At 43.9% G+C, this 12500-nt stretch overlaps 4 protein-coding genes across 18 annotated transcripts in view; 2 read left to right on the top strand and 2 right to left on the bottom strand.

The window, feature by feature from the left end:
- si:ch73-71d17.2 (RPA-related protein RADX) overlaps positions 1 to 4585 on the top strand; it is a 12650-nt gene extending 8065 nt beyond the window's left edge. For 2 of the 3 annotated variants that reach the window (XM_044183894.1, XM_044183896.1), the window contains exons 13-19: positions 209 to 333; positions 554 to 789; positions 878 to 931; positions 1316 to 1359; positions 1792 to 2064; positions 2890 to 3039; positions 3163 to 4585. In XM_044183894.1, the coding sequence (XP_044039829.1) occupies positions 209 to 333; positions 554 to 789; positions 878 to 931; positions 1316 to 1359; positions 1792 to 2064; positions 2890 to 3039; positions 3163 to 3287 (1007 nt within the window). In that variant the 3' untranslated portion in view covers positions 3288 to 4585. The remainder of the gene's footprint in view (positions 1 to 208; positions 334 to 553; positions 790 to 877; positions 932 to 1315; positions 1360 to 1791; positions 2065 to 2889; positions 3040 to 3162) is intronic. The other variant, XM_044183895.1, reaches the window with a different exon arrangement.
- Positions 1 to 12500, top strand: part of LOC122870097 — a 387819-nt gene that overhangs the window by 142591 nt on the left and 232728 nt on the right. The window lies entirely within an intron of this gene.
- Positions 5061 to 10835, bottom strand: asgrl2 (asialoglycoprotein receptor-like 2). The gene is made up of 8 exons (XM_044184320.1): positions 10299 to 10835; positions 9972 to 10079; positions 8700 to 8789; positions 8505 to 8570; positions 8268 to 8360; positions 7895 to 8049; positions 7575 to 7684; positions 5061 to 5556 (listed from the first exon to the last, which is right to left on the bottom strand). The coding sequence occupies exons 1-8, from the start codon at positions 10354 to 10356 to the stop codon at positions 5400 to 5402; spliced, it is 837 nt and encodes a 278-aa protein (XP_044040255.1). The 5' UTR covers positions 10357 to 10835; the 3' UTR covers positions 5061 to 5399.
- Positions 11695 to 12500, bottom strand: part of LOC122870244 (asialoglycoprotein receptor 1-like) — an 8076-nt gene continuing 7270 nt past the window's right edge. Inside the window, exons 8-9 of the mRNA XM_044184308.1 lie at positions 12237 to 12346; positions 11695 to 12034 (exon numbers count right to left, since the gene is read on the bottom strand). Coding sequence (XP_044040243.1) covers positions 11878 to 12034; positions 12237 to 12346 — 267 coding nt within the window. The 3' untranslated portion in view covers positions 11695 to 11877. The remainder of the gene's footprint in view (positions 12035 to 12236; positions 12347 to 12500) is intronic.

Genomic DNA, 12500 nt, shown 5'->3' with positions numbered 1-12500 from the left:
GTGAACTTTGTTAGAGCAAAGTGTGTGTGTGTGCGTGTGTGTGTGCATGTGCGCGCGTGTGTGCGCGGGTGTGTGCGCGTGCGCGTGTGTGTGCGTGTGTGTGGTGTGTGTGTGTGCGTGTGGCGTGTGCGTGTGCGTGCGTGCGCGTGTGTGTGCGTGCATGCGCGCGCGTGTGTGCGTGCGTGTGCGTGTGTGTGTGCGCGCGCAGGTGAGCCGGGCTTCCTCCGAGGGGCGGAGCTTCAGAGGGAGGTGGAGAGGCTCTGTTACCGGGAGCGACGCACCTTCTGCATCCAGGCAACTGTTACCATGGTTACGTACAGCCGCAGAGGGGAGGTGACTGCTAAACACACACACACACACACGATTTTCCGTTATTTGATCTTATTCGTTTGTTTTTCGTCTCGTTTATGGTCACGATAAGTTTTAAACCAACATCACAAACAGGAGCATGCGCACACACGCAGTCAGACGCACCTGCACATCTAAAGTGTGAATGATCCGAACTGCAGGTCAAACACACCTGTATGACGGCCACATCACTGTTCTCCCTCAGGAGGATCGCTGTTTGTTTTGGACAGACCGAGCTTCATCTCTCTCCCCCTCCTCCTCCTCCTCCTCCTCCTCCCCTCGCCCGTCTCCCTCCCCCTCTCTCTCCTCCTCCTCCTCCTCCTCTCTCCTCCCTCTGGCCTCCACCCCTCGCTCGTTCAGGCCTCCTCCCTCCTCCTCCTCTTCCTCTTTCTCTCCAGCTGCCGGTCAGCTGACGCCCCGCCCTCCGGACCCCAGACTCGGGTGAGACGTTAAAAAAACACGATTCGTTGTTTCTCTTCACTCGGTTGTTTTCGGTGTTGTGGATTCACAGTCGAACTGTGTGTTTCAGCAGGAAGTCGTGTAAGAGGAAGCAGCTGCTGCCGGCCGAAACTCCAAAGAAGAGGCGAGTCACGCTTCTCCTTACCAGCGGTCACGTTTTGTTTTTCATTTCTCCAAAACTTTAATAAGCGTATTCAGCAGAGACGTGCTACAGCATGTGTTATTGTTCTGAAACATTCAGATAACTTCTACTTTAAATATCTAAGTTTATAATCAGGCCACGGCTTCACTGTCAGAACCCTTTTTTCTTATGTTGGTCTGGAAAAACAGAACTTATCAGCACAATATAGTATATAATATGTGTCTGGTTGGATCACACAAACTCTTTATAAAGTGAAACCAGTCCAGATGAACAGTGCGGGGTCTGGCCAATCAGAGCTCCCGCTGCTGCTCTGAGCTCCTTTAAATGTTATCAACGCAGAAGATAAACTGTCGTCTGTCTCTGCAGACATCCGCGGGTCACATTGCAACCAGAACACAACAACAGGACAGGTAAGAGTGTGTGTTTTACATGTGATCACGCACCACAATGTATCCCGGTAGAGTCAAACACTTTTATAAATACTACAAGTATGAGACCTTCAGAAAATAATAAGTTACAAATCAGAGTTTAAAACTGCAACTCCCATCAGGCATCAGGGTGACATGATGACAGCTGTCAATCAAAGATGTGTGTGTGTGTGTGTGTGTGTGTGTGTTTTCACTTGTTAATTTGAAGTGATATTTGTCCTCATCAATCCCGCCTGATTCACGTCTGACCACTGCAAAGTACGGTCCTCACAAGTGACCGAAAACACAGTGGTCCCTACAAGTGTCCCAAACAGGAATGTGTGTGTCATATACGATGATAATAATGATGATGATGATGATGATGATGATGATAATATAATAATAATAATAATAATAAGTCCTCTCTGCCTGCAGTCATTCTGTTTGAAGCCTCCATGGAGTTTCTAGAAAACACAAACGCTGATGAAGACGACGACGACGACGATGATGATGACACCTCGTCCTTCGTCACCGCCCCCCTCCTCCCTGCCTTCCCGCTGGTCGCCGTGGAGACGCTGCCGATGCGTTATGACCACGCCCAAAGGGAGGAGCAGGCGGTCGCCGTGGCGATGGGGGAGAGGGCGGCCGCGGCCGGGGCCGGGAGGTTCGAGTCGGCCCTCGAGGACTACTACACTCTGAGACTGAGAGGTACTTTTTAAATGTAACATTCGTTTAATTACAACAGCCGGGTTCGTTAACTAGTGACATACGAGGAGCTCGACAACTGAAAGTATTTTATTCTCTGCGCTGTTAGCTGCGTCTTTATTTGTCTTTCAGTTTACTGGTTTTGTTTATTGAGAGTTGATGATTTCGTGTTGTCTGTTAATGTGGTGAAATAAATTAAGTAAAATAAGATCCCTGCATTTACCCACCGGTCCCGGCAGAATGGCTCGTTACCTTCATACCATAACGCGGCTTCTTCATCTCTAACTGTGTACCGTTTCCCAGCTCTCTGTTAGACTGGCTTATGAATTATTAGATGATGTATTATATTAGATTATAATGCCAACATAGGAACAGACTGCAGACGTCGTGTTCTGAACGGGACGCAGTTCATTTACAGAAACGGTTCATTAGCAGCTCTGTCAAACTCAATGGCACCTTACTGTCAGTCTGTCTGTCTGCTGTTTGTGCATTTCTTCTTCTGTATATGTCTGAGCTTCCGCTTTGCATGTTTCAGTTAGTGTCTAATAATAATAATGCAGCAAAGTGTTTCTTATTAAGTCCATATTAACATTAATATCCCTCATCTGTGTTAAATAGTTCCCGACGGTGTAGTATAATGGCGTCCTGTGTGATTATTGCTCTGCGTCATTTAAATTAGCGTCGTGTTTGTCACACCTGTCCAGGACTACACATCACAAACAGCCTCTTGGTCAACTCTGGCACGTTTACAGCGATGTTTATTAATGCGCACTGTCCCAACTAATAACTAAATTAATAAAAGTATAACAGACCTTTTTCTCTCTGCAGCTCTGTCGGACGCTGTGTTGGTGGACGCCGTCTTCCTCCCTCACTCCTCCTCTTCCTCCCCCTCTCCTCCCCTCCTCCCTCACCCCAACACCTGGATCTCCATCTTATCCCACGGAGCCTTCTCCTCACACACACCTCCACCTTCACCAGGTCAGTCCACACACACACACACACACACACACACACACACACCTGATTTAGTTATTTTTTTGACAAAACGTACTTTTAGCTTTAGTCAAATTTAAGAAAGATGCCCCCCCCCCCCTCTCTCAGCTGACCTCATCAGAATGGCGGCCCAGCTGGCCAATCAGAGGCTGGTGTGTGTCCTGGAGGCGTGTCACCTGGGCGGGGCCACAACTGAACTCATCCTGAGCCGAGCATTTCACCTGACCGACTGACCGACCGTCCACTGATGCCTGATGGGAGTTGTTGTTTTTAAAGTTTGGTTTGTAACTTATTATTTTTAACATTTATACTTGATCATTTATAGTATTTATGTATTTTTTAAGTATTTTATGGTGTTTAAATTTACCGTGATACATGTCGATGCACTTTATTGTGGTTGGGTGTTGTAGTTTTTTAACTCTATAGTCGGACTACATTTAAAGAGCACCAGCGACAACTTTTAAAACTGTTTAATTTGTAGCTGTTTGCTGGATTTCTGTTTTTTGGTAACATTTTAGATTACAACCTGCAACTTACTGTATAATTATTTCGTACATATTTAGTATATAGGCGGTATCGATAAAATATGCATACCGGAACAAATATGGAAAATAATATTTATAATAATAATAATTTTATAATAATATTTATTAATAATAATAATAATAATAAGACCAGGCGGTAACAACTTATATATACTACATTCAGTATTCTTTTAGTACTATTTTATTGTTACTGTTGTTATAACGTAGGTAAAGTAGGAAAATGGGTAAGACAGTGTTGATATTGCCTCAAAAACAGCTTTTATATTTTGTCATAACATCGTATCAAACCGTTACCGAGCTTAATACACCCTTTCACTTAGAAACTAACTTTATTGAGGTTCATTGGACAAATATAAAGAATAGTGTGGCAAATATAAATATGTAAATATGTACCGAGTAATTACAAACATACTTAGGTTGTAATTTATTTCTTAGTGCCCCCTCCCCTCGTGACTCAACGGCCACTTTATCCGTCAACTTTGTTTCCAGAAGTCTGAGAATTTGGGGGTTTTAGCAAGTTTTACGCTCCCCAGTTAAAAATGTATAAGTGCTGTCTGTTCGATAGGCTCATTCCTGACTGCGCGGACTTCTTTTAGACCAACAAGTGAAGGTTTTAGTATTTCTTCTCCTGAATCTGGTTTGTTGTTTGTTGTTTGTTCTAACAGCAAAGCCTCAGTTTGAAGCTTCAGCAGTTTTCAGCTTTAAACTATATTTTAGTGCCAGAAAGTCAGTGTTCGGACAAACTTTCAGTATATTCTGACATGTTGTAACTCTTGAAGGTTTTTGTATTTGTTTAATTTTTTGGTCTTTCCAAAGAGTTTCTCCGATTTACAGCTTGTTAGCGCTGTTGTTGTATTTTGGAAAAAATGTTTTGGCTGTACATCTGCATGTTTTTTCTAAACTGTGTAAAGTTTTGCATTATGGAGGGATACGAGTTTTCATTACAGTTACAGTCTAATAAATTCTCCTCTTCTTTAACATTTGAATTGTTGTATTGTCCTATTGCTGTGTTTAACACCCCAGAGTTTCTGTATAATATAAGCTAATCATATTTTCTATTTGTCTTATTGTCAACAACATGTCGGTCCGTCTCTCAGTACCGTCTCACTTCCTGTCTGCGGCTCTCAGCTGCGAGCCCATTGGCTCCTGCTGAAGACCTTTAAAAACACAGATCTGTAGTTTCCTGTTTAAAAAGGCTCAGTAGTTTCCTCAAACAGCTGCTCGCTGTAGTTTTTATCAAACAGGAGGAAACAGAGCATCTGTTGGGGACTATTTCCAGCGGCGGATGAATCCACATGTGGTGCTGTAGTGAGTGTTTGGGGCAGCAGGACGGTGTGTGTGTGGGGCGGAGTCAGAATAAACTACAGTGTGTGTGTTCGTGGTGATGAAGGTGCAGCAGAGCGGCTCGCTGATGTGTTTTAATAGTTTCTGGACGACGATGGAGGAAGAAGATCCACCAGCTGTGATTCACACAACACCTGTTAGTTTATTCACTGCTGGTTTGAGTCTGAACATGAAGAGAAATATAAAATATCACCTTTAAAACAGAGGTACAACATTATTCATCCGATCACAAATCTCTAATGATCTGATCTCACATCCTCACACCCTCGACTTAACGATTAACTAACACATATCAGCCCTCATTGGCCAGGTGTCGTGACATCGTCAGCTTGTCTGAGCAGCACTGACGTGGACACAACAGAAGCAGATAGTCTGATGAGTTGGGATCAAATTATCTGATGGTGTTACAGTAGATATGCGTACACGTATGAGGCGAGCAGTGTGGGTGGAGCCTGTTCAGCTGCGCTGGGTGTGTCTCTGGCAGACGTAGCGCATGACGGAGGAGCAGTGCAGGTCGTTGAGGCGTCCGTCCTCGTGAAGGTGAGCACAGTCTTCATCCCCGGGGCCGAGACCGTGGTCCAACCAGCTGTCAGGCTGACCGGGTCGCCACCGCCTGGAAACAACAGAAACACGCAGATAAAACAGAAACAGGTTTGCTTTGGAATTCCTTCCGATATTCCCAGAAAGAAGCTGTTGTTGGTATCTATAAGGGAAACTGAGCCAGTGGTCAGTTGGTAAGTACCAGCTTATTTAATTTTTTAAGGAATTATAGTACAGATAAATGAAAGAGTGAAGGTAGGTACTGAATCAGACTCTCCAAAATGCTCTAAATTTCCATCAAATATATATATATTTTTTTTCAACCAAAAAACGTTTATTTTCCAAAACGTCCCCACTTGACAACATGTCCCCTTGTTGTAAAAACATTAGCCATATTCCCAAAAGCCCTCGCCAAGCAAACACTCAGAGTTGTCCGACAAAATAGTTTATCCAAGCGTTGCCACAACCTAATGCACCTGCCCGGTCTAGACCAGGTCCAGAACTTGTACCATTCAGTTCTGATCTGTATAGTCACAAGAGCAAATTCTTTTTGCAGCATAAAAACACAAACATGAAACATGAAAGTACAAAAAAAACAAACACTAAGATAATTGAAGATATTTAAAGTACTTTGTTCGCAATTCAGAATAAAACAAATGACGTGATACAAGCTGCAACGAAGAATAAATATAAAAAAATAAAATGCCGAACTTGAACCTGTTGCAGCTCAACCCTAAAGGAGGGGAAGGTTTGGATTTAATATGATGGATTCAGTTTTCAGTGTGATTTGTCAGAGAAGCTGCTGTGTGATTCCATGTTGGATCTGTAGAATAGCAAAACATTTAACCTCCAAAGAAAATACAGCCTTTGTTGTCCCTTCTTGCATATGCCAAGCTAGCCGTAGCTCTCTACAGTGTCTTGGAAGGTGGAAATGTTGAGTCTCAGAAAGTGACCATCACACCGCTGTGCAAGATCACTGACCACAGTCTGACAGCAACTGTGACTTCTCCAGTCGTCGGTGTAGAGAATGGACAGTAGAGGGGACAGGAGGACGAATGCTGCTTGGACACAACACCGTTTACTCTGACCGTCTGAGGAAGTCCACAATCCATTTGACAATATTAAAATCAAGATTAAACAGATGTAGCAGTTTATCAGCCAATAAATAAAAGTCTTGCATGAGTTTTTGTTCCATCAAGGTGCTTTTAGAGACGGTTGGGTAAAGTGGCGGTTGCATCGTCTGTTTGATCTGTATGGAAGCTGCGAGCGGTGAAGAAGACCCTCGACGCTGCTGAGCAGTCTCTCCAACACTTTGATTAGCAGTGAAGTTAATGCCTCTGGCCTGAAGTCATTGAGCTCCTTCTTTGCTTCTGGTACAACAGCCGACTCCTTCCATAGTCTAGGGACTCTGCTGGTCCGAGGACAAAGTTAAACGGATCACACAGCTGATCTGCACGGATGTTCAACACTTTGCCTTCTTCCCGTTTTGCTCTTCCTGAACATGGTTCTAACTCTGCAGGAATTAAAGTTCAGTGTGACTGGTTGTTTGTCATCTGGCATACAGTAGGTCCTAGGCATAATCACATCTTAAATAATAATCATTCAAGGTGTTACCAAAGCCTTCAATACATATGGGGTTCGGGGTCTGTCGTTGTTGTCTGCCATCCCGCGCTGCCTTTAAATGATTACAATTAAACTTTGCCTCAATTTTGTCCTCGAACTGGAGCTTAGTCTTTGTGTGAACCACGTAAGGAGGCCCAGTGCTTCCTCTGCAGTGTATCTTTCACTGATCTTGAGAGCCACGGTCTGTTGTTTGGGAAGACCATTGTCAGTCTAACTCAATGATGTTACATTCGCGAACGATCCGATCCGGCTCTTTGGTACAAACGAAGGAAACCGAGTCGTACTTGGTGAGAGACGTTCTTTCGCTGCCTGCCCCAAATCCCCCCTTACATGAACAGTGAACCAGTAACGTTACTCTAGTCACAAACTGCGACTCGTGCGATAGTAGTGATTACTTTCCCGGCGTACGCTTGCGTCGCTTCAGCTGGATGGAAGACATAAAAAAACAAAGGATGTCAGACAGCCCACCTCCGGTTCATGACGTACGGCGTCTGGTTGACCCACTCCCACTTCCCTGTTCTCTCATCAGTCAGACCCACCCAGTAGAAGATGCCCATGGTATGACGAGTCACAAACTCCTGCACCAGAGAGACAGACAGGCAGAGGGACAGTGAGACATACAGCTGATTTAACTTTCTGGTGGAACTTTAACTTGTTTGAAATCAAGCCTCCAAAATGTAGATAAAGGTGTCCCACAAGGGTCAGCTTTGGGTCCTCTGCTATTTACTCTTTACGTAGATTATATTTCTTTTCAACAGACAGACAGGCAGACAGACAGGCTGTCTCACCCACTCCTCGTCAGTGTTGAGTATGACCAGGTGAGATTCGTGTCCGTTGCACCAGTCTCTGGCATCGTCCCAGGCCAAAGGTGTCTTACTGAAGAAATAACAGCTGGAGCCAAATACATCCCAACCCAGAGGACAACAGCCGTCCACTGCTGAACCTGAGAGACAGACAGAGAGACAGACAGGTCAGCAGACAGAGGGAGAAAGACAGCGTAAGACAATTCTACAGTTATATGACCGTCTGTGTCTTCTTGCACTTCTGCCTCTCTGAGGACCAATTTCACATTTAGACTTCAGAGTGAGGACATTTTTGGAAACTGGGGACATAATGAGGTTCACAGTAAAGATGAGTGTGTGTGTGTGTGTGTGTGTGTACTATTGTTGATGATGTGTTCGAGGGAACATTTGAGCGAGGCGACCGTCCTGCTGATAGTATCCAGAGTTGACAGCTGCTTCAACGCCTCCGACACTGAACACACACACACAGTATAGGTACACACAGCGTTAATATAATACAGTTATTATTATTATAACAGAAGTATGTTGAGTGTTGCTGAGGTAGGAATCATTGTTCTGCAGTGTGTGTTTTAGGGGAAGGCTGAGTCAGACAGACCTGAGGTCAGCTGGTCCTTGTTGTTCTCCACAGCAAACTTCAGGCGGTGAACGTCTTTAGCTGCACCTGGGGTAGAGAAACAGGAGATTCTAGACGAATCAGATTTAAGTTTTGAAGAAGGAGAAGAACCTGGGAGTCCGTTATCATCCCTTATACCCTATCCACTGACTGAAGGAACAAAGACAGGTGTGTTACCTTCGGTGAGCTGCTTTGCGGCGCTCAGTGATTCAGTCAGGTTGGAAACACTTTCCTCCACAGACCACAGTCGGTTCAACGTCTTCGTGTCTGCACACAAACACACATAAATATATACGTACAAGCTGATGCAAAATATCACGTACAGTAACTTTGTGTGTGTGTAAGGGTTTAAAATGTAGCACGGTTTTTAAAATGATTATTAACCAGGAATATTTCACTCAGGGTTCCTGGGAAAGAACTGCAGATCATTAATCATAAAATTTATTATTATTATTAAATTTTTCTGATGTTATTCTTCAGTTTATATGGTGTTAGGACAACATTTCCTCTAAAACGCTGCTCTCTGCTTTGAGAGCGCTTTGTGTCTGATTTAGACCGTTTGTCAGCTGCCATTTTAGCATGAAAAATACTTTAAGTAACGGCTGCAGCTAAAACGTTGATCCACTTACAGTGAATCACCGTATTAACAGCATTTCAAGGTCAGACTACGGGCACACGTTAGCGTTATGACAGTACAGCAACACACAAGCACACACATGCTAAAATTAAGTAATTATTTGTTAACCACACTATTTCACTAGTTGTATGTTATTGTTGTTATGCAACTAGGATATTTATTCTTGACATATCCCACTTTTTAACCATCAATATGACAGAATATTTAATTGCATTGCAGATGAAGAATCTTTCATATTTATTTATTTCTTGCAACAAATAAGAAAGTAACTTCGGCAGCGACTAGCAGTCGTGCTTCCGAATGAAGGAGCCGGATCTCGGAAAGAATCCGGCTCCCTTCAAAGAGCCGTGATTCCCATCGCTAGCTAGCAGGTCTGTGTGGCTGCTTCAAGCTTAAAGCTAACATCAACATGCTAACATGCTCACAATGACAACACTAACATGCTGATATTAAGCAGGTATGTTTACCATCCTAGTTTAGTGTGTTAGCATGCTAACATTAGCTGGTTAGCAATAAACACAGAGTGCAGCTGAGGCTGATGGGAACGTCAGCAGCTCTGCAGGTATTTGGTCAGAAACCAAAGTGTCGGACACGTTAACATGTCGACCTGATGGTGGCGCTAGATGGAAAGTCAGAGGATCAGCAGAGTTATTATAGTTCGTCCTGAGGGGAGCACGAAACGTGACCAGATTTTGGCAAATAATCTCTGGAAATAACAGGATCTAACTTCCTGGTATTTGAAGTTTCTGTGTGTGTGTGTGTGTGTGTGAGTGTGTGTGTGTGTGTGTTTGTGTGTGTGCGTGCGCGCTCACTGCTGGCTCCCAGTGCTATGATCAGAACCAGGATGACTGTAGCTGTCAGAGCAGGAAACAACCAGCGTCTGAACCTGGAGACTCCTGAGAAAGAGACAGGAGGAGCCTCTGACAGACAGACAGAGAGACAGACAGACAGACAGAGAGACAGACAGACAGACAGACAGGCAGGCAGACAGGCGGGCAGACAGACAGACAGACAGACAGACAAGGAGGTCACTTTTTCATTCTACAGTAAGTACAATCAGTAAAAAACAAACACCAGCTACCTTCACAAAACACACAGTTTCGTCACACCACATGACAGGTGGAGAGACAGACAGGTACCTTTGTTCCAGAAGGAGCTGCTGTCATCTTCAACATTGTCATGGTATTCAGTCGTCATGGCGATGTCTCCCTCTCCGTCTCTCTGCTCCTTCGGTGTGTCCCCCCTCTTCTTCTTCACGGTGAAGACTGACAAACAGCCTGGCTGTCCAAACACTGAGCCGAGGGTCAATGCCCACCAAAACGCACTTTGAACTGGAAAACAATATGTGTGTGTAGTGAAACTCTGCCAAAGTCACGCTGCTAGTCCAGACTAAAGTATACCAACAACTAGGAAAGCCAAATCTTTTCTGAAGAAAGCGCAAGTGTACTCGCTTCCACTGAAAAACTGCAGTTGAAGCAAGTGGGAAAAGGTGAAATGTCTTAAAATGTTGATTCTTTTGAAGTGTATTTGTGTTGGAGAAGTAGCTGAAGTTGAAGTGACAGTTTGAACAGAAACACTGAAAGAAGTGGCAGTTAAAACTGAAGCAAAGAAAATGTTTAATTGGCAGTTGCAATGCAAGTGCTAAAAGAGTTAAAGTTTCAGATGAAGTATAAGCACCGAAAGCAGTTGAAGTGTCAAGGGTAAGCACAAAGTGTGAAGTACTAAAGGACTTGAAATATTTCAAATGCAAGGGTTGGGAGGAGTCACTTTAAGTGTCAGCAGTCAAATGAATTGGAAGTGTAAGCACTGAGGTGATGTGACAGTTGAAATACAAACCCTGAAAGGAAATTAAGTGGTAGTTGGAGTATAAATGCAAGAATTGCATTGTGAATTGATGAATAAGTACTGATTTCAGCACTGATTTCTAGAGTTTCAGCTGAAGTGTAAACCCTGAAGTGCAAAGCACTGAAAGGATTAGAAAAGTCAATAAATGTCATTTGAAGTGTAAGGACTGAAAGACATTAGTGTCAGTGGAAGTGTGACTTGATTGGTAAGTCGAGAAAAGACCTGGAAGTGTAAGTACTGAAACAGGGTGAAATGAAATGCATATGATATAGTCCTGATAGGAGTTGAAGTTTCAGTCAAAGTGTAAGCACAAGGCATTGAAAGGAGTTGAAGTGTAAGCACTGAATGGGAGGCAAGTGGCTGTTGAAGTTGTAGTAGAAAGTGCTGAAAATATGTAGGTTGCAGTGTGACTTGAAGTGTGAGAACTAAAAGGGGGTAAAGTGGCAGTTAAAGTTTAAGAACTGAATGGAAATAAAATGGTAGTTGGAGTGTAAATGCAAAATGTGCTCAAAGAAGTTGAAGTGAATGGATGCGTAAGTAGGGCAGTAGAAGTTTCGTTTCATAAAACCACACATTTTTGCGAAAATGTCTTGCCCTAAAACAATATTATACTATGCTATTTCTAAAGGTTAGTATCACACAAAACGATAACATTCATTTTCATTCAAGCAAGTTTACAATATTTTATTATTGTTTTTATTATTGTCTTGAGTTTCTAACGGCAGCTCATCGGTGATGTTTTGTGTCCAATCTATGATGAGTTTCCTGACGGTCGGTCACAGCAGTTCAGATCATGTTGTGGTGTTTTGGTTACAATCTACAACAGATCCACAATATCAGGTGAGCGGTGTGGGTGGAGCTGGGTGGTGCTGTTTAGACACGCACGCTGTGTTTCTGGCAGATGTAGCGCAACTTGATGGAGCAGTGCAAGTCATTGAGGCGTCCATTTCGGTGCAGGTGCGCGCAGTCTTCGTCCCCGGGGCCCAGGCCGTGATGAGCCCAGCTGTCGGGCTGACCGGGCACCCAGCGCCTGGAAGCCACACAAACACACAATGTTAACTAACATGGATAAGAACGTTAAAACCAATTGTTAAAAACGTCTTCGTTAACTGAAATAAAAAACTAAACGAAAACTCATTTATAGTAAATTGACTCCTAGCTCTCGTCTGGTTTTAGAAACCCAACTGCGCTGAGTTTGAGAGCATCATCGGTGAGCGGTCGACAGGGCGTACCTGCGCTCTATCGTGTACGGCGTCTGGTTGACCCACTCCCACCGCCCGGTCCTCCAGTCCGACAGACCAACCCAGTAAAATTCAGGAACGCTGTGACGGGTCACAAATTCCTGAACAGACGCACAGACAGACATCTCGTTCTGTAAAAACCATCAAACACTAATTCAAGTGTTTCTCTAACTCTTTAATCCATGTGTCAGAGACAAACTGCGACCCGGTGAAAGTTTCACCGTGACAACCTGGACGGTTCACAGCGACAGTGTG

Source organism: Siniperca chuatsi, linkage group LG22 (genome assembly GCF_020085105.1).
Source record: "Siniperca chuatsi isolate FFG_IHB_CAS linkage group LG22, ASM2008510v1, whole genome shotgun sequence".
NCBI classification, from domain to species: Eukaryota; Metazoa; Chordata; class Actinopteri; order Centrarchiformes; family Sinipercidae; genus Siniperca; species Siniperca chuatsi.
This window is presented reverse-complemented; position numbering and strand designations above follow the sequence as displayed.